The 21,182-nt window shown below is 42.4% G+C and overlaps 1 protein-coding gene across 2 annotated transcripts; it reads right to left on the reverse strand.

Moving 5' to 3' along the window:
- Window positions 1-1,101: 1,101 nt before the first annotated feature.
- On the reverse strand, window positions 1,102-20,362 carry LOC138795080 (cysteine-rich venom protein-like). Of its 2 annotated transcripts, none has more exons than XM_069974034.1 (10): window positions 20,286-20,362; window positions 11,874-11,922; window positions 11,696-11,791; window positions 9,644-9,766; window positions 8,206-8,325; window positions 6,598-6,688; window positions 5,175-5,317; window positions 4,299-4,393; window positions 3,517-3,602; window positions 1,102-1,976 (listed from the first exon to the last, which is right to left on the reverse strand). In XM_069974034.1, exons 2-10 carry the CDS (start codon window positions 11,916-11,918, stop codon window positions 1,846-1,848), a joined length of 930 nt encoding a protein of 309 aa, XP_069830135.1. In that variant the 5' UTR covers window positions 11,919-11,922; window positions 20,286-20,362; the 3' UTR covers window positions 1,102-1,845. The 2 variants fall into 2 exon arrangements, with proteins under 2 accessions (XP_069830135.1, XP_069830134.1); XM_069974033.1 differs by lacking the exon at window positions 20,286-20,362 and adding an exon at window positions 18,217-18,290.
- Between the last annotated feature and the right edge of the window lie 820 nt (window positions 20,363-21,182).

Below are 21,182 nucleotides of genomic sequence, written 5' to 3' on the forward strand. Positions count from 1 at the left end.
TAACATGTAGAACAGATGAAACAAACAATGAGAAACTGTTGGATATGTGATATTATAAGTTACTGTACAGTATAGCAATCAGCATGTGGAGTATAATGTATAGTAACTGCATAAGCCTGATAACACAGCAGCAGTTTGTAGATACAGGATGGAACTGCAGATCCCCATAATACAGTAGCGTAGTGCAACAGGGTAGAATAGAGAAGCAGGGTCTGTGTGGTCACATGACAGCAATGGGGAAGGGGGTGTGTTCAGCATGGGCCAAACAGGGAGTGAGAATCACAGAGCTGTGCAGGAGGACAGTGACAGAAGCCTTTCTATACAGCAGTGTGTATAGCTGAGTGTGAGTGCAGGCACATTATAGCAGCAGTGTGTATAGCTGAGTGTGAGTTCAGACACATTATAGCTGTAATGGAGAGGATGGGAAACACAAGGATCGACAGAGACTGCAGGGAGCATGAAGGAATGAGAAGATTATATGTGGGCACATACATGCAGCGCTCTCTGTCCGGGGAGAGAGGGGTTACAGTCCGCTCTCCTGATACAAGCCCCAGCCTGAAGTGGATCTGCTATGATTTGGAAGGTGAGGGAGACTTTCTGGGTCAGAGTACAGGGCTGTAGACCCCGCTTTGCAGACCATGCCCCTCCCCCACTCCCCCTTTCATCCAGTACAGGGAGCTCTTAAACCAAAGCAATGCTCTTATACCAAGTCACAATTTTGAAAAACTGTGAGCTCTTCTTGCAAAACACACTCAATCCAAGTTACTCTTAAACCAAGGTACCACTATATATATATATATATATATATATATATATATATGTATGTAGTGTGGTGTAGTATAGTATACTTTAGCATAATACATTGCGGCATAGTGGGGTTTAGTCTAATATAGCACCAGGTATAATTTTGTAGAATAGGAGAGGTTTTCTATGGGAATTTGTTACTGACATGGACAGAGGTGGCAGCAGAGAGCACTATCAGGATGGAAAGAATACACCACTTCCTGCAGGACATACATCAGCTGATAAGTACACCACTTTTACAAAACCCTTCACACCCTTTACCTGATGACATTAAAAAAATAAAACAGAGTTTTAGAGTTTGATTAAAAACTCATTTTATTCCACAAGTGGATACATATTGGTTATGCCGACCATCACAATCATCCAGGGATAATAAAATTATTTTTGCCTCCTTGATTGTAATGATGAGCGAATAGTGAGATATTCGAATATTCGATATTCCTACGAATATCCCGCGAATATTCGATCGAATATTCGATCCCATTAAAGTCTATGGGAACAAGTATTCAATTAGTGAAAAACATCTATTTGACCATTTGGAGGGTGAAACCGGAAGCTGGGGGATTTGAACGCTTATCGAATATTTATCGAATATGTGCAGGACATTCGTACGAATATCGAATATTCGAATATCTCACTATTCGATCGAATATCTATTCGATCGAACAGTATTCGCTCATCACTACTTGATTGTTAAAGTGTTCACAGAGACATGTTCTCTCCACTGATCTCTAGAGAGAAGATTACAGCTGAACACTTCTCTCCCTGCTCTGTGTGATCTGTGTTTTACTGCACGGGATGAGCACCATAGACTTATAATGGAGCTCGTGTCATACAGCAAGAGAGATAGTACAGCAAGACAGAGAGAGAGAAGCGCTCTGCTGCACTCTTCTCCCTGGAGATCGGTGGCGGTCTGAACATTCCTATTTTTTTTCTCTTTATAATGACAGGGATGCATAAATTAGTAATAAAATAATAGCAATGTAATCAACTTAGGTGGCAGGGAGGCAATCTCCTTGGATGGTAATAGTGGAGCAGCACTTAATAGATCTCTCCCTTTGTGCACTGGCAGCTAGCAGGACAATTCTCAGTCATCATAGTTGGATCACTGGTACAGCTACCTGAGTGGTCTGGGCAGTTAGTAAAGTAGTCTTGACGTGGACAAGGATTTGCTGCAGAAAAGAAAGAAAAAGATCATTTATATTCTATTGACAAATAATACATGGGCGGTCCTCTTATGGGGTATACGAATATCATAGACCCCCTCTAACAATCAGAACAATATATCCTGAAGCAAACACTATGGAAGAAAAATGTGCGCCTCAGTTATGGCAGCTAGTCAGCAATGCCAGTGCATCAGTAACTGCTTCTCCCTCACATGTCATCTGTAATAGTGTAATGTCCCGATACAGGTGGTCCACTGAGCTTTATACCACCTGGGTTAGGTAACTCTCAGGTATTGCTAGTAGGATAGAAGTGGAAAACTTCTTTGTGCAAAAAATAAAAATTGCACATAATAAATCTAGATAATAAAGTAGCAAACATGAAACCATGCCCCCTCTGAGCGTAAAAATTAAAAAAATTTCAAATTGGTTAAAAATAGTGCAAATGCCCTTGGAAAAAAAAAATGTACGCCTTGCAGAAAAACTCTAAATACCGAAGTAATGGCGCAAAGACAATGATAGATGTGCCCTTAGTGTATACACTGTGTGTGTCTATGTGCCGAGACCCAGTGATTGTGCTGTAGATGAGTGATCTCTAATTGTTAACCCCTTCACGTCAGCAATCTGTACATATACGCTCCTGACTGACAGGGTTATTGATGTGAGTGGGAGCGCTGGAGGGAGAGCGATCCCACTCACATCACTGAGTCCGGGGCCGGAGGTAATTTGAGTCAGCTGCGATCCCGCAGCTGACTCTCATTAACCCCTTAAATGCCGTGATCTACAGTGATCACAGTATTTAAGGTGCTCAGTGACAGATCAAGCATCTGCCACTCATTGATCGGGCTGTGGGGGTCCTGATCCCATGTGCTGACAGGTGGGGGGAAGCTCCTTACCTCCGTCCTGTCGGTTCGTCGATCCATGGATAGAGTCTGCTCTCAGGCAGGCTCTATACATAGATCGCCGATAACACAGATTTATGCTATGGCATAGCATAGATCAGTATATGCAATCTAATGATTGCATCTTTTACAGTGATAAAAGTGTAATAAAAAAAGTTTTATACAAGTATTAAAAAAAACCGTATAACCCCCCCCCCCATGAAATTTAAAACACCCCCTTGCTCATTATAAAAATGAAAATATAAATAAATAAACATATTACATATCGTAGCGTGCGGAATTGTCCGATCTATTAGAATATACCATTATTGTTCCCGTACGGTGAACGACGTAAACAGGGTGGAAAAAATGCACCAGGATTGCTGATTTTATTAAATTATATATCACACAAAAATAAAAATAAAAAGCAATCAAAATTTTTCTGTTACACCAATATGATATTAATAAAAATGAGAGATCATGGCGCAAAAATGACACCCCAACCAGCCGTGTAGGTGGAAAGATAAAATCACTATGGCTCTTAGAAGGCAAGGAGGAACGTAGCATTAATTTGACCCGGACTTTTGTGCATCAAAGGGTTCTGTCTTGAAGGGGTTAATAAATAGTAAACCAGAAAAAAGCATAAAAGTCATTTGTCAGGAACTTACTGCAGAGCTTGTTGTCACAATTGTTTGGGCAGTCTCCGCAAGGCTTTCCTTTTTTATAGGGGTAACTTCTTCCTCCTTTGTTTCCTCTTTAGTGGGAATTTAAAAAAAAGTAAGATGTCGGCTCAATTTAATAGTTACACAAGAGCATAGTTAGAAGAAAGAGGTTGGTTGGTCCTGTTCCTACCCACTTTTTCCATGCTGCCCATGGTGGTGGGTCTGTCCCCATCGTCTCCTCCCTGCCTGTGCTCTGTGCTTCTAACCACCAGTGCAATTCCTTTTTTGCTCTCTAGGGTGCCTGCTTTCTTGGATTTATTGTTCCTTATTCTGATTCTCCAACTTCGATTTAATGCTTTTCTACCATTCCTTCTTGTCTGAGCATTGTGGATTTCTTTTGTTCCTTGTCTTGAGTGAAGGTGTATTTCTGTATCAGCTATTCTGTGTATCCTGGCCCGTGCCTGTTTCTCGCACTACTCGTTCCTGCATGAGCCCTCAGTGCTTTGAAATGGCACCCAAGGACCAGGTTTAGGCACTACCCACACTGGGACCATACTTATGGAGCCATCTGGTCCAGCCTCTGCATCCTTGAGCTAGATAAAGGATGAAAACCTAGAGATTGCTAAGACTTCACTCCCGCATGGCCCAAAGCCAAACCGGTTTGGTATCAGAACGGCACCAAATCCCCTCAATTGGAAACCTTAATTCTTCACTAAATTAGTTTTAGAGTTTAGAGTCGGATACAGGACTATGTAGACTATGAGACCCACTGCACCATTTATACTTACGCTGGCCCATAATGGCATACGAAGACATATTTCGAGGGGCCATTTTTGCATTCAGCCGCAGCACACCCAATCCAATAGGACTTTGCCCAAATTATCTGAAATATATTACAAACATTGGATGAAAATCAACAGTCAGATAAAGGGGCAACGTTATGTTGGTCTCTGCAGCAAATCTCTTTGTGTCCATGACCTCCATATTAGAATGTGAATAAATTGTAGAATCTATTTGGAGAGAGCTGGGAAATCTTTACAACTGCTTCAAATTTGCCTGCCAAAAGCATCACCTCTCTATCGGAGTGCCATCTCAAACTATCCTAATGCTTGGGCAGTAGACCCATTGCCTATACCAAGCCCAGTTCCTGTTATTAGCTGGTGACTGCCCTATGCGCTGTCTACGGCTGGTCGATCTTTGCCTATTATGTACATGTGATTGGCTGCATCATAGGTCCCTTTTGTAGAATGACCAATGACAATTAGGACCGACATATAGTGCATCATCCTGCTCCCCTGATGATACGTAACTGAAATGCATTGAATGGCTAAGTATCTTTGTATGGTGGTAATGCATTAGTGCCATACTTTGTTTGATTGGATTGATATTTTTCTGCTATGCTTGCATGGTAGTCTCTTTTAGGTTTGCGTAAAGGATTATCAATCTATTTTCACCGTAAATATAACACCTAGCTGTGGTTCCTCTGAAAAATTAGAGTGGGATACATCTGTGACTAAGGCCACTCTTTTTGGGTCATAATTCTGACTAGGTTTAGGGAGTATTAGTCAAAACATTGAGACTATGAAAAGGCACATAGATACTATAGAAAACATTTACTGTCACTCCTAATGTCCAGTGGCGGTAAACCTCACGAGGACACTTACTTGTGTGTAGTGGCCAATCTCAACATTCGATGTGGCCCCAACTCCATATAGAAAGTCTATATATTCACTGAACCAAGCAAGTATCACGGCAGTCCAAGGGACTAAATAATTAAAGTAAAATATGTTTTCACCGCAATTGAAATCTAGAAAAAAAAAGGATATTTCAGTTAAGGGAAGAATATAGCTGGTTTCACGCTACGCTTTTTCAATCCGTTTTTTAAAACGGATAAAAAAAAAATGGATAGAAAAACTAATGCATTTGGTTGCATCTGTTATGATCCGTTTTTCCATTGACTTCCATTATAAATAAAAGAAGATCAAAAACGTTTTGCAAAAATGGATGGACAAACACTGATTGCAAAAACATAGTGTGAACCCAGCCTTAATTGAGGAAAAAACGTACAAAATTTGCAAAAATTACAAATAAAATCCTGTAATCTATTACCACTCTGTTTCCTCTTTTATAGCCACATTATCAATTACACCAGAGAACAAACTGGTCTATGTTAGGCAACTAATAGAAGCTATAGCCCTTCCAATAAAAATAAATAAATATATACGTGTGTATGTGTGTGTGTGTGTGTGTATACTGACACACACACACACACACACACACACATACATACTACTACTACTACTACTATGCTACTTTACACCAACAATGCTAATAATTGAGCTTCCCCAGTAGGGATTTGCAGTTCTTGAATATTTTAGGTTGCAAACAGACTTTAAAGGGCTATTCCCATCTGAGACACATAGAAATCAGACTTCACGCCCACTTTGTGGGTTATTAAAAGTAAGGAACTGCAACTTTTTTGCTGTTTTGCTGTGGATATCATAAAAATACACACTTCGCTATCCCAGTTCCCCCGTCTTCTGTTTCAGAAACTTCTGGTCAAATTCTGCTTGTCTCTTCTCCATGTTTTCGAGATGAGGAGTCATTTTGGTTCCTGCCCTCTCAGCCAATCACTGGTCTTAGTGGTGAGCCATCTCAGTGAGTGATTGGTTAAGCTGGCAGGTCCTGATCAAACTCCTCATCTTGACAACATGGAGAAGAGACAAGCACTGGAAGAGGACAGGAGCTGTGTGGGACCAGGTGAGGTAAGTATCTCATGTAATAATTCAGAGGGGCTCCGTGTTCCTGTAGTACAGTGGAGAGTTATAGGGCAGACATATATTGGTTGATGATGATGTTTTGGCCACATATGACATTGTGTATTGTGGAGTTTTATAGTTTCACTGTGACAAGATCTAAGTAAAAAAACAACAACTTCGTGGCCAGAAATTGTCACTTCCCTTACGAGATTAAAGCAGGAATAAGTGTCCGTCTGTTTATACTGATGGCCGCAAATAATGACCATGATCATTATTTGCTTCCGTCAATATAAACAGCCTTACAATCCCAAGCCTTATTAGAACTTACACGTTATTTTTCTGTTACTTTGAGGACTGTGTCCCAGTTGGCATTGTAAGGCCCATTTTAGAGCTGTTTTTGCAGCTTCCGCGTTCCACTTCTGTGAATAGAGAATGGTATACATGGTAGTGAATGGTATACATTGTTATAACCTTATAGCGCTCGGGTTCCCATCTGGCCAAGAAGAACATTTCCTACTTTCAGGAAGCACCATTCTTAAGCTTATATTCTTGACATTTCATATCTTACTGTATAAAGGATTTCTTGGCACTCTCTCCAGTCGAATATGCATGTTATCGTTGGTGGACAGTGCCATTCCCCATCACCCCACCTACATCGTAGTCCCCACCCCTTCCATGACATCATTAGAATGGGCCGATCTGGAGGCCTAGCCTTGCCCCTTCAATGACATCTCATGGGGGTTGGAAATTGGTCCCCATATAGGCTTGCTACCGATGATGTCATTGAGGGGGCAGGGACTAGACCTCCAGATCAGCCCATTCCGATGATGTCATGGAGGGGGTAGGAATACGACGCTGACGTAGACAGGAAGTGGGGCCTGATGGCCCAGGTGTCAAGGTCCACCAACCATTACATACACTTTTGACCAGAGAGTGCACCAATAAATCCTTTATACAGTCAGATATGAAATGTTCAGAATAGAAGCTTAAAAATGGCAGTGAAAACTCCTATGGAAAGGGGGTGACAATATCACTTCAAGATGCCCTTATACCGCAGTCCTCTAAAACCACTGTTGGGCTGAGAGAGTAAGGTATATGGGGGCCTTCTAGCTCTATACAGGCAGATCAAGTCAAAGGAGAGAAGGGTCGGGCATGATGGGAGCAATAAGCCACCACAACAGCAATCTAGCTAAGGATTACCCCTCCCCTAGAGGACGCAGGAACATTCGGTCATGCCACACATTCATATGTTTGAGGAGGACAGGAGCAATACCTATTGGCCGAACAATCACATGGCTGAACGTTATTGAAGGTATATGCCCACTTTTGAATGCCCATCTCCTGTTAGGAGATGCAACTGAGAATGGTTTCTGCAGATGGCGTCCGACATTGGTGAGTGAGTAAAGTCATCTCAAGTGTTTGAAGCTATAGGTATTAAAGGGGTAGTGCGGCGGTAAAAAATTATTTACAGAATAACACACATTACAAAGTTATACAACTTTGTAATGTATGTTATGTCTGTGAATGGCCCCCTTCCCCGTGTCCCCCCACCCCCACCCGTGTACCCGGAAGTGTAGTGCATTATACATACCTGATCAGTGCCGACACGCGTCCGCCATCTTGTGCCAAACGTCATCTTCGGCCGGCCGGCCCGAACACCTTCGATCTTCCCGAGTGCCGGCCGCGTCATCAGCTGCTCAGCCGCGATTGGCTGAGCATAACTGTGCTCGGCCAATCGCGGCTCAGCGGCTGATAAAGTACTACATTTTCGGGTACACGGGTAGGGGTGGTGGGACACGGGGAAGGGGGCCATTCACAGACATAACATACATTACAAAGTTGTATAACTTTGTAATGTGTGTTATTCTGTGAATAATTTTTTACTGCCGCACTACCCCTTTAATCTATCTTTATTTCCATAATTTACAGTACTTACCAACTTTAGCATATTGGCTGCAGGCGGATCAGTTTCTCTTCTATACTTATTGTGACCCTCAACTATCTCATTCTGGATCTCTGGAAGATCGGTTGACACATCTGCAATTGTCTTCCCTTCCTGAAAGATTGTGAATAGACAACGTTAATTATTTTCTTTACCCAATTACTCTGTGTTCACACGTGGCATTTTTGTTTAACATAGCTTGGGAGTGATTTTGCCGCTACTTTGTCATAAATTGTGCAATGACGGTTAAAATGCTGCAAAAAAAAAAAACATTTAAAAATACAAGATCTCTATGTGTGAACACAACCTTAAAGTGTCACTGCCGTTACAAAATACTTTTGACATGTCACAGGGAAATGCAAAAAGCAAAAAAGTGCAACAGCAAACTGCTTGTGCAAGTGCTTATCGTGCATACTCCCTACGGCATACACATGATAAAAATCTGCTCTATAGATATTAAAATTTTTTAATTTTAGCAAAACATTTGATCAGACTGTACCATGTCTAAACATTAAGGTGTCCTCAGAAACATGGCCCTACTCTAGCATTCCCACACTAGCAATGGCCTCTCCTGGATATGTCAAAGGTTTTAATCGGTGTTCAGACCTGTACCGATTGGGAGAATGAGCGGGGAGAAGACCGCGCTGCAGCATGTCCTCCAGTCGGGCTCCAAAGAGTTCCATTATAGGTCCGACTCAGAGCCGAGAGTGGACTGTGCTGCAGCGCATCTTCTCCTCGCTCGTTCTCCCAAATGGTAGGGATCTGAATACTCAGACCAGGAATGATCAAAACCTTTCACATGTCATAACGATAGCAAGAGCAGCCTATTTTGACCTTCAGGAATTTTTTTTTTCTTTTTTTCAAAAAATGGTTGTAAATAATGTTCATTATTTGGACGATCATAATCACTTGAAGTTGGTTTTCTATAGAGTAAAAATAATATAAAAAGTAAAAAAAAATTAAGAATATTTATATATATATATATATATATATATATATAAAAGAAAAACATTTTCCCCAATTAAAAAAATGTAAAAAACAAAGGTTTCCCTTCTTAAAATATGTCCGAAAGCATACCCTTAGAACATCTTGAACATAGCCTTATTGCATCTAGGTAATTTCGAGCTGTTTTTAAGTTAAGTTAAGTTTTTATGTTAAAGTCACAACAATGTACGTGTATGACTTTTAGGGATGCGTGCAAAATTAACATGCTTGAATCCGATTGTTCGGCATTTGATTACCGGTGGCTGAAAAAGTTGGATTTGGTCCTCAGAAGTCCTGGAAAACATGAATACAGCTATAGGCCACAGACTGTATTCATGTTTTCCAGCACTCTCTAGGGCTGCATCCAGCTTCTTCAGCCACCGGTAATCAAATAGCAAACAATCAGACTTGAGCATGGTCAAAAATAGCAAACAGGTACAATACCCACCATTTGGTCAACATAATGACTATCCATTTGATAACCTCTTCCATTTGTCGATCGTTTCCATATAGACCTTCTTTTCTTCACACTGACAATGTTAGCGCCATCTAATGGCAAAAATGCTGTCATCTGTAAAATAAGGGAAAGGTGAAAAACCAGACTTGGATATACAAGATTTTTAAAGGGGTTGTCCACTTTATGCTAAAATTATTCAGTGTACGGTTACATCACCACTGTGGAAGCTGTGATATCTTGCTTAGGAATGGCAATCCCATCCATAATATGGGTGAACATGGAGAAGCACAGCACATCGGCACAACCCCTTCCCAAGTCTTGATGTACTGTGCTACACTTGGAATCAAAATTGCAGCAAAGCACGCTTTTCAGTCCGAGTGAAAACTCAGGAAATTACCCGATCATTCCATAGGAGTGAATTGGTCCTTTGTCGATCAGTGCAGCGATGTGTCGCCACGCAATTCCGACAGGGTGCCGATATATCAATCATTCGGGCAACAGAATAGTGTTGTGACACTTGCCTATAACTTTACCATTGGCAGAATCAGTGGGAATTCTAGCATCCTTGAGCTGTGCCGTGGATGAAGGTAACAGTCTAACCTGCTAATAGTTTCTCTTTAAAGTGTCACTGTCATTTTTTTTTTTTTGCAGAAATCAATAGAACAGGCAATTTTAAGAAACTTTGTAATTGGGATTATTAGGCAAATATGTCATTATCTGCACTTAAAAAGACTTTCCGCAAACGCGCAGGAGCTGTGTGAAAGCTTCTATTCAGAGGTCAGAGAGGTCAGTGCTGACTTCAGAGGAGATAGTGATGCAGCTGTAAATTAACTCTTTGTTGTCCTGTTTTGGTGCCTCATCTCCCTCCACCCCTCCCCTCTCCATACACAATGATGGAAGACAGGGGGAAAAGCTTCAAACTGCTTTTTCATGATAAAAAAGCATTTTTTGGCTAATAAACCCAGTTACAAAGTTTCTTAAAATCGCCTGTACTATTGATTTCTACAAAAAATAAATTAAACGACAGGTACACTTTAAGGATACCTTGTCCATGCAATTTTTGATTGTACAGCACATTTATTATTATTTTTGATCCGGAGCGGAGCACGCTTCATAGGAGGTGGGGGCTGGCTGAAGTGAGCAGCCGGCACCTCAACGTTAATGACAGGCTGCAGCGTGTCATTAACCCCTTAAACGACGTGATCGTAGCGTGACCGCTGCGTTTAAGTGTAAGTGACAGGGGGAGTCCCCTGTCACTTACCGATCGGCAGCCCCTCAGTGTGACTGTGGGGGTCCTGATTGTTGTAACGGATCACCAGAGGTCTCTCACCTGCCTCCATGCGGTCCGATCGGCGATGTGCTCACTGAGCGTCACAATAGGCCTATTTTATTAATAATCAATTGCCCCAAAAAAGGATTTCATTAAAAATATATATATCATTAGAGAATCTGTGTAAACCTGCATGTGGTTGTGTTCAGGCTGACCTATAGAATAATGGTATCTTGTCTATTTTACCGTATAGTGCATTACGTAGACACAGGAACCCCCCAAACGTTACCATATTGCATTCTTTTTTTTACAATATCTCCAGTTTTCATCAGTTTCACCATATCTTCATAAATAATAATTTTGAGGTTCCATCATACATGTTATGGTAGAATGAAAGACGCCATTACAAAGCGCAACTATTCCTGTAAAAAACACCCTTACATGTCCCTGTAGATAGAAAACTGAAAGTGCTAGAGCTCTTAGAAGGGGAGGAGGGAAAAACGAAAACGCAAAAATGAAAATTTGCGCGGTCCACTGGGTCATTTTGGGCTTGGTTCTCAAAGGGTTAAGGAACTCTTCTATACCCACTCATTTCCGCCTATGTTTTAACAATCCAAAACTCTGTCTGTCTGTAAGGCATCTGACTTAAGCAGGAGCCCTTCTCCTCCTCTACCCCGCAACAAAACCACAACCCTTTAGTCGTCTACCAAGTGATAATACAAGTAACAGCCTCTTTACTGTGATCATTTAGCATCAGGTTCAGAAATACTCACTGGACTTGGGATCTCCTCTGTGTCATTGGAGATGGAAATCAAAGCAATGTTTTCACCACCATGGTTAGGGAAGGAGTAGATGACAAGGATTTCCCCCTGCGAGCACATTACACAGCTAGTTATTAGAGATCAGCATATACATTTTGTCCATTTGTGTAGATATTTGTGCCATACACACCTGTATTATGGCCAGCATCAGGAGCTTAGCAAGGCCCAAAGTCATGTCTCTGTAAAAGAACATTTCAATTTGGCTCATTAGACACTTAGAGGCTATTAAAGGCAATGGGCACCCATGTAACATACTAGGGGGCTCATTGTACTGGAATACATAATAATTATTTGTTACAGCTATGTAGTCTGGTAGAGATAGATAGATAGATAGATAGATAGATAGATAGATAGATAGATAGATAGATAGGAGATAGATAGATAGATAGATAGATAGATAGATAGATAGGAGATAGGAGATAGATAGGAGATAGATAGATAGATAGATAGATAGATAGATAGATAGATAGATAGAAGATAGATAGATAGATAGATAGATAGATAGATAGATAGATAGATAGGAGATATATAGATAGATAGATAGGAGATAGATAGATAGATAGATAGATAGGAGATAGATAGATAGATAGATAGATAGGAGATAGATAGATAGATAGATAGATAGATAGATAGATAGATAGATAGATAGGAGATAGATAGATAGATAGATAGATAGATAGATAGATAGGAGATAGATAGATAGATAGATAGATAGATAGATAGATAGAAGATAGATAGATAGATAGATAGATAGGAGATAGATAGATAGATAGATAGATAGATAGATAAATAGATAGATAGATAGAAGATAGATAGATAGATAGGAGATAGATAGGAGATAGATAAATAGATAGATAGGAGATAGATAGATAGATAGATAGATAGATAGATAGATAGATAGATAGATAGGAGATAGATAGATAGATGTACAAATTTCCCGCAGCACGTCCTGTAGTGAAAAAATCAACTGTTTTATTTCATCTCACATAGAAAAACAGTGCAGCACAGCAAACAAAATAGAGGTATGATGCGTCATTTTGGCAATCTCCACCGCCTTTTTCAAGCAAATACAGTGCTACCTTGGTTTAAGAGTAACTTGAATTGAGAGCGTTTTGGTTTAAGAGCTCAGTTTTTCAAAATTGTGACTTGGTTTAAGAGCATTGCTTTGGTTTAAGAGCTCCCTGTGCAGGGTGGGAGGGGGAGTGGGGGAGGGGCATGGTCTGCATAGCGGGGTCTACAGCACTGTACTCTGACCCAGGAAGTCTCCCTCACCTTCCAAATCATAGCAGATCCACTTCAGGCTGGGGCTTACATCAGGGGACAGGACTGTGGGGGTAATCTCACCATAGCTGTAACCCCTCTCTCCCCGGACAGAGAGTGCTGCTATACTGAGCCTACATCTGTCCTGCTCATTCCTTCCTGTTCCCTGCAGTCTCTGTCAGCCTTTGTGTTTCCCATCCTCTCCATTACTGTACAGTAACTTATAATATCACATATTCTGCTGTTTCTGAATGTTTGTTTCATCTGTTCTACATGTTATTCAGAATAATAAATCATTATTTTTGGGGTGTGGAACCAATTGTCTGCATTTCTATGATTTCTTAGGGGAAAATTTGCTTTGGTTTAAGAGTAGATTTGGATTACAAGCACAGTCCCGGAACGAATTATGCTCGTAATCCAAGGCACCACTGTATTTTGTTTGCTGTGCTGCACTGATGTTTTTCTACATGAGATAAAATAAAACAGTTGATTTTTTCACTACAAGACGTGCTGCGGGAGATTTATACTTATAGCTGAACTGGATCCTTGGTCAGGAACGTTCTTGCTGGCACTCGGACTTACTCAGTGTCGGACTGGGCCCCAGCCCCCCACACACAGTTAACACACTGTCACTGTCGGGCGGCAGGGCCCCCCGACAGCGCTGCCCCTCTAGCAATGCTGTCACCTGACAGTAAACCTCCCGGACGACGGTGGCCCCGGCAACCTCCTCCGCCCCCCCCCGGCCCCTCATGCTGTAACTGGGCCCCCGCCACACTGCTCCCGTCCTTTTGTGACCGCAAGCAGTTTTTCGCTTGCGGTCACAAAAGGTACCCTGTGTCCCGGACGGCGCGCGCATCACTGAACACAGGGTGCGCCGACAGAGGAGACTTCCGGCACAGGGAGCATGTATTAGAGACGCTCCCTGATGCCGGAAATACCAGCCCTGGCACACACTGCGTTCAGTGATGCGCGCAGGTCGGGACTCAGGAACTGAGCAGCAGCCGGGGGAGAAGACAGCCGAAGGGGGAGCGTGTTGTAAGGTGAGTTGGTTTTTTATGTTTATCTGCTTTGCACTGTGTGTGTGTGTATGTGTGGGGGGAATAACAAGGGGGGCACATCTATAAGGGGGATAACAGGGGGAGAGACCATCTATAAGGGGGATTACAGGGGGGAGACCATCTATAAGGGGGATAACGGGGGGGAGACCATCTATAAGGGGGATAACAGGGGGGTAGACCATCTATAAGGGGGATAACAGGGAGGAGACCATCTATAAGGGGGATAACGGGGGAGAACATCTATAAGGGGGATAACGGGGGCCATCTATAAGGGGGATAACGGGGGGACCATCTATAAGGGGGATAACAGGGGAAACCATCTATAAGGGGGATAACAGGGGGGAACCATCTATAAGGGGGATAACAGGGGGGGAGACCATCTATAGGGGGATAACAGACGGACATCTATATAGGGGATAACAGGGGGGAACCATCTATAAGGGGGATAATGGGGGGACCATCTATAAGGGGGATAACAGGGGGGGAGACCATCTATTGGGGGATAACAGGGGGGAGACCATCTATAAGGGGGATAACACAGGTGGACATCTATAAGGGGGATAACAGGGGGGAACCATCTATAAGGGAGATAACAGGCGGACATCTATAAGGGGGATAACAGGGGGAAACCATCTATAAGGGGGATAATGGGGGGGCATCTATAAGGGGAATAACACAGGGGGGACCATCTATAAGGGAGATAACGGGGGAACCATCTATAAGGGGATAACAGGCGGACATCTATAAGGGGGATAATGGGGGGGCATCCAGGCCCGCTTCTGCCATGAGGCGGAATGAGTATTCCGCCTCAGGCGGCAGATTCTGCGCTCCTGCAGGGGGCGGCAGACAGCAGCCCTGCAGCCACTTGCCTGTCCTGTCATCAGCGCTCACCACTGTACCCCGCCGGGCTCCCGCGCCATCAGCCAGCATCTCCCTTTGCCCTTCAGCCTGTGGTGAGTGTCAGCGAGGGCTGCAGTCGGATCGGAGCGCGCGGGGGGGTATTCCTATAAGGGCTGCATTCCCATGTCGAGGAATGCCTGTAACCGGAGTCTCCCCCGCCCGGACAGCATCTGATAAGATGCTGAGAGCGGGGGAGAACTGTACTGATACATGCGATGCTGTAATGAATCAGCCGCGCGTGGTGCTGTCATTACAGCGCGGCACATATCAATAGAGTTCTCCCCCGCTCTCAGCATCTTATCAGATGCTGTCCGGGCGGGGGAGACTCCGGTTACAGGCATTCCTCGACATGGGAATGCAGCCCTTATAGGAATACCCCCCCCCCGGCGCTCCCGCGCGCACCGATCCGACTGCAGCCCTCGCCGACACTCACCACAGGCTGAAGGGCAAAGGGAGATGCTGGCTGACGGGAGCCCGGCGGGGTACAGTGGTGAATGAGTGGTGGTGGTGGTGGGGGGGGAGGCAGGGGGGGTCGCTAGTGTGGGGCGGCCGCCTGAGGTTTGCCTCAGGCGGCAGAGACCACAGAAACGGCCCTGGGGGCATCTATAAGGGGAATAACACAGGGGGGGGACCATCTATAAGGGAGATAATACAGGAGGGAATCATCTGTAAGGGGGATAACACAGGGGGGACACCCTTTATAAGGGGGATAATACAGGGGGACATCTATAAGGAGGACAACACAGGGGGCATCTATAGGGAAATAATACAGGGGGGCCATCTATAGGGTGATAATACAGGGGGCATCTATAAGGGGGACCTTCTATAAAGGGCATAATACAGGGGGCCTCTATAAGGAGGATAATACGGGGGGACCATCTATAAGGGGCATAATACAGGGGCGGAATTTATAGGGAGATAATAAAGGGGGCCATCTATAAGGGGGATAATACGGGGGGGGGGGATCACATAAAGTCAGCCTACCCACTAAATGAGGGTGTAAAGGGGCCAATACAGATGTGCAGTTAGTATAGAGATGAGGATGGTGTCGTAGTGAGGAGCCTAATATGTCTGTCTGGCAGATTCTGTGGATTTGTGGCTCGGAGAATTTCTCATAACGGCCCAGAGCGGATGGAGAAGAAGATGAAAAGGGAAAAACTCTGATCAGAGAAGATGTCCCCTGTGAGTCACCTGATATAACTGCACTGTGATGTGTATGGTGTATAGAGCCTGTGTAGAGCTGGGTACCTCTATATGACTGGATGAGGTGATAGTGATCTGTGTACAGTGGATTTTCTTCAGTAGCAGCCGTGGGGTTAGTCAGTATGTGGTGGTGTTAGTCAGTATGTGGTGGTTATATTTGTTACTTGTAATCTGGTACTGTGTTTTATTGGTCTTAGTATACAGGATTTGGTCAGTAACAATATGGTGGTGATGGTAGTGGTCAGGGGCGTAACTACCACTGTAGCAGCCATAGCGGCTGCTATGGGGCCCGCTGCATCAGGGGGCCCCATGGCCTGCTCCTGCAATACACTGGGCCCCCTGAGCCATCATCATTTGCAGAACCGGGTGGCCCTGCTGGTCTCCTGGGTTTTGCAAATGTCCCTTTAACTGTAAGCACACCTGACCAGAGCTAGCAGTTATGTAGTCATGACTTCACTTGACCGTTTAGTGGTCAGTCGGGGGGGGGGGGGGGGCAATCAAAAGTTTGCTATGGGGCCCAGCCATTTCTAGTTACGCCCCTGGTAGTGGTTGTGGTGTGACGGTAATGTTTTCCCCCTTGTATACTGGTATTATTGGCAATATTGGTCAGTATAGAGGATTTGGTCAGTAATGTTGGTCTTGGTGTGTGTGTGTGTATATATTATTGCTCGGTTGAGGCCCAAGTTGACAGTCTGCAGCCCATAGGATATGCTGGGAGTTGTAGTACAGTAGTACATTCGTATGATAACAGCAGCTGTAGACAGATGTATTGCTGAACCTTCAGGGATGATGGTTGTCACCCACAGATAGCAGCCACCAGGAGACTCTGCACACAGGTTGTCCTCTCAGAAACTACAACTCCCAGCATACCCTGAGAGCTGAATAAATGTAGGGTATTCTGAGAGTTTTAGTTAGACTGAAAATGTTATTCACAAGGGATTTGTCACAGATACAGATGAATCCAGGAAAGGAGCGGGTCAGCATTCCGTGTCTTACTGGTTCTATATTGGTGGGCCCCAAGGATCATTTCCTCTGGTGGGCCCCAGGTATCCCAGTCCGACACTGGACTTACTAACTGGTTGGTGGTGATGCTGATATTCTATTTGACTAGATAGATAGATAGATAGATAGATAGATAGATAGATAGATAGGAGATAGAGAGATAGATAGATAGATAGATAGATAGATAGATAGATGATAAATAGATAGATAGATAGATAGATAGATAGATAGATAGATAGATAGATAGGAGATAGATAGATAGATAGATAGATAGATAGATAGATAGGAGATAGAGAGATAGATAGATAGATAGATAGATAGATAGATAGATGATAAATAGATAGATAGATAGATAGATAGATAGATAGATAGATAGATGATAGATAGATAGATAGGAGATAGATAGATAGATAGATAGATAGATAGGAGATAGATAGATAGATAGATAGATAGATAGATAGATAGATAGATAGATAGATAGATAGGAGATAGATAGATAGATAGATACTGATAGATAGATAGATAGATAGATAGATAGATAGATAGATAGATGATAAATAGATAGATAGATAGATAGATAGATAGATAGATAGATAAATAGTATATAGATAGATAAATCTTTTAGAACACATGATATCTGACATTTAGCTACAAAAATCTAAACTTTTTCATTAAACTCCAAGCAAAGACTTGAGGATCTCAGTTACATAAATGTACTGTATTTCTTTCCACTCTTCCCACTGTCTGAACACAGATAGAGTCACTGAAAATGTTAAAATTATAGCAATCAACCGATCTGTGATTTATTCATTGTGTTGCTGTCTTAAAATATATCTACTATTTAAGCTAATTTAGAGATTTATGTTTAATCTTGTAATACCAGGACTAACCACATGGTGTGCTGTTGGTGATGAAAAACAATTTAGTGAAATTTTTTGGTGAAATTATTGCCACCTATTGTTAAAATCTGATGTATCTACTTCTATATAATGATTATAACCTATAATAAATAAGCAAACATATATCCATCGCCGTGCTGGTGTATGTTACCTGATTCAGATGTTACTTCTCAGAGGATTCTATGTTGGAGAAGAGAGCCTCAGGTAATGTAAATTACCCAGATCTGAACTGTGCATATATAAGACAAGAACCGGGAAGACTTCCTGTTTGACTTTTTTTTCCTAATCAAACATACAGCTACATTGTTGTAACATAATGTTATATAACACGAGTTACATGTTACATCCGAGCGACATGTTTCCAAGAATGTCTGACTACAGGTAAACATAAGCCTCAAAGTATGCCATTGTGTGAGCCATGTCCTGAAGTCGTAGTAATTGTACCCTACCCCTTGTTTGTACCCATCACCTCTGTACATGTGGATGAGCTCACAGTGTTATTTCCTGTAGCTTCAATTACCTTATCTCTATTGATCTATTATCTTATCTCTATCATTGTGGTTTATCGTTTAGGCAACGTGGCATGTAGTTTAAAGAGTCACTGTCGTATTTTTATTTTTTGCAGAAATCAATAGTTTTAAGAAACTTTGTAATTGGGTTTATTAGCCAAATCTGCCATTATCTGCATGTAAAAAGCCTTTTCCCAGGTCCCCCCCTCCTTCCTCTTTTTCATCCACTCTGAAAAATCTGAAAATTGTGACTTGTTGCAGGAGACGTACCCTGTCTGCTCTAGGGAGAGGGGAGGGGGGAGGAGGAAGGAGGGAGTTAGCCGGCAGCAGAAAGCAGATAACAGAGGATTACAGGCAAGGAGCTGGGTGACAGCTGTAATCTGAGCTCAGACAGGTCACTGGTGATGGTCAGAACAGATAACGGGTGAGGGATTTGTAGATTAACTCTTTGTTGTCCTGTTTTGGTCTTTTCTTTAGCTCTCTCCATAGGAGAACAATGAAGACAGGGGGGAGAGCTTCAAACTGCTTTTTCATGATAAAAATGCATTTTTCGGATAATAAACCCAATTACAAAGTTTCTTAAAATCGCCTGGACTATTGATTTCTGCAAAAAAAAAAATCACGACAGTGACACTTTAAGCGTTGTGGTATATAGTGTAGGCAACGTGGCATGTAGTTTAAGCGTTGTGGTATATAGTTTAGGCATTGGGGTATATAGTTTAGGTATTGTCGTATATAGTTTAGCGTTGTGGTATATAGTTTAGGCATTGTGGTATGTAGTTTAGCCGTTGTGGTATATTAGGCATTGTGGCATATAGTTTAGGCATTGTGGTATATAGTTTAGGCATTGTATGTAGTTTAGGCATTGTGGCATATAGTTTAGGCACTGTGGTATGTAGTTTAGGCATTGTGGTATGTATTTTAGGCATAATGGTATGTAGTTTAGGCATTGTGGCATATAGTTTAGGCATTGTGGTATATAGTTTAGGCATTGTGGTATATAGTTTAGGCATTGTATGTAGTTTAGGCATTGTGGCATATAGTTTAGGCACTGTGGTATGTAGTTTAGGCATTGTGGTATGTATTTTAGGCATTGTGGCATATAGTTTAGGCATTGTGGTATGTAGTTTAGGCATTGTGGTATATAGTTTAGGCATTGTGGTTTGTACTTTAGGCATAATGGTATATAGTTTAGGCATTGTGGTATGTACTTTAGGCATAATGGTATATAGTTTAGGCATTGTGGTATGTACTTTAGGCATAATGGTATATAGTTTAGGCATTGTGGTATGTACTTTAGGCATTGTGGTATATTTGGTATTGTGGTATGTAGTTTAGGCGTTGTGGTATGTAGTTTAGGCATTGTGGTATATAGTTTAGGCGTTGTGGTATGTAGTTTAGGCATTGTGGTATGTAGTTTAGGCGTTGTGGTATGTAGTTTAGGCATTGTGGTATATAGTTTAGGCGTTGTGGTATATAGTTTAGGCATTGGGCAGCTTTAGTACACGGGCAGCTCTGCATGATTATCCTATAGGAGGGAATGGTGGCGTGTTCAAATCTAAAGGAGACTATAGATTGGTCAGTTTTGGGAAGTGAAGGACAAGATATAGTCCTGGTGGTCATGTGGAATACAGTGGGAACTGAATTCTGTCCACATTTGTGGGATTTGTTGGGCCTGAGTATTACTGGGACTGTCCTGAAAACAACTTACCTGGATCTACTTGACACTAATTTGACAGCAAGCTACATGTACTTCAACACCCTGAAAGAGGCCCCGTCAGCAGCTTTTGCTGACTGAAGTAAAGACAGTGGAGGAGATTTATCAAACATGGTGTAAAGTAGAATTGTCTTAGTTGCCCCTAGCAACCAATCAGATTCCACCTTTCATTTTCATTCCTCGCAGATCTTCCAGGCCAAGAGAGGTTGTTTCCAACTACTTCAAGGATTTTCTTTTTGCAAAGTTCCCTCTGCCACATGAATCACTATTAGGTGGGTTCACTTAAAGTTTTTGTCATTGTTTTTTGCCTTGTATAATAGTTGGAAGGCCCAGATCAAGAATTTGCACTCGGGCCCAGGAGATACCGCTTACATTTGAGTGCTTATAGGGCTGAAAAGTAGGGTGTTACATTGATTTAGGGTCTGCTCATCACTCCATCAGAGGCTTTCTTCACACGCCATCATATTTGACATGCAACAAAACAATGGACACCTCGGCAGAACTTGATGGACCCTATCATGAGTCGATGGCGTCTGTTGGCCACCAGAAGTAGCCACCACTTCGCAGATACAGTGACAGAAGCCACAACACAGTTGTGAACCATTTCGGTACGAGCTATTGTCCCTTTTTAACATCTCATTCTTTACGAGTCTTTTTGTGACACTAACCGATACTTGTAAAATGAACAGCTTTTATTTTATCTCTTCAGTAGTAAAAATCACAAGGTTACATAGTTATATGGGTTGAAAAAAGACACGTCCATCAAGTTCATTCAAGGTAAAGGAGAAGATGTGGATGAAAGCAGGTTAGATTTCATTTTTTTAAATCATCACAAATAGAATAGAAAGTGTCAACTTAGCTTCTGGCCTAGTGGTGAGAATCAAAACTGCA

This window comes from Dendropsophus ebraccatus, chromosome 6 (genome assembly GCF_027789765.1).
Source record: "Dendropsophus ebraccatus isolate aDenEbr1 chromosome 6, aDenEbr1.pat, whole genome shotgun sequence".
NCBI classification, from domain to species: domain Eukaryota; kingdom Metazoa; phylum Chordata; class Amphibia; order Anura; family Hylidae; genus Dendropsophus; species Dendropsophus ebraccatus.

Bases quoted from the DNA above. Each gene is read 5' to 3' on its own strand.
- LOC138795080 (XM_069974034.1), bottom strand. From the start codon at position 11,918: ATGACTTTGGGCCTTGCTAAGCTCCTGATGCTGGCCATAATACAG. The intron at 8,326-9,643 runs GTGGGTATTGTA...ACAATCTTTCAG, and splicing joins GTCATTATGTTGACCAAATG to GAAGGGAAGACAATTGCAGA. The intron at 4,394-5,174 runs GTAAGTGTCCTC...AATATATTTCAG, and splicing joins AGATTGGCCACTACACACAA to ATAATTTGGGCAAAGTCCTA.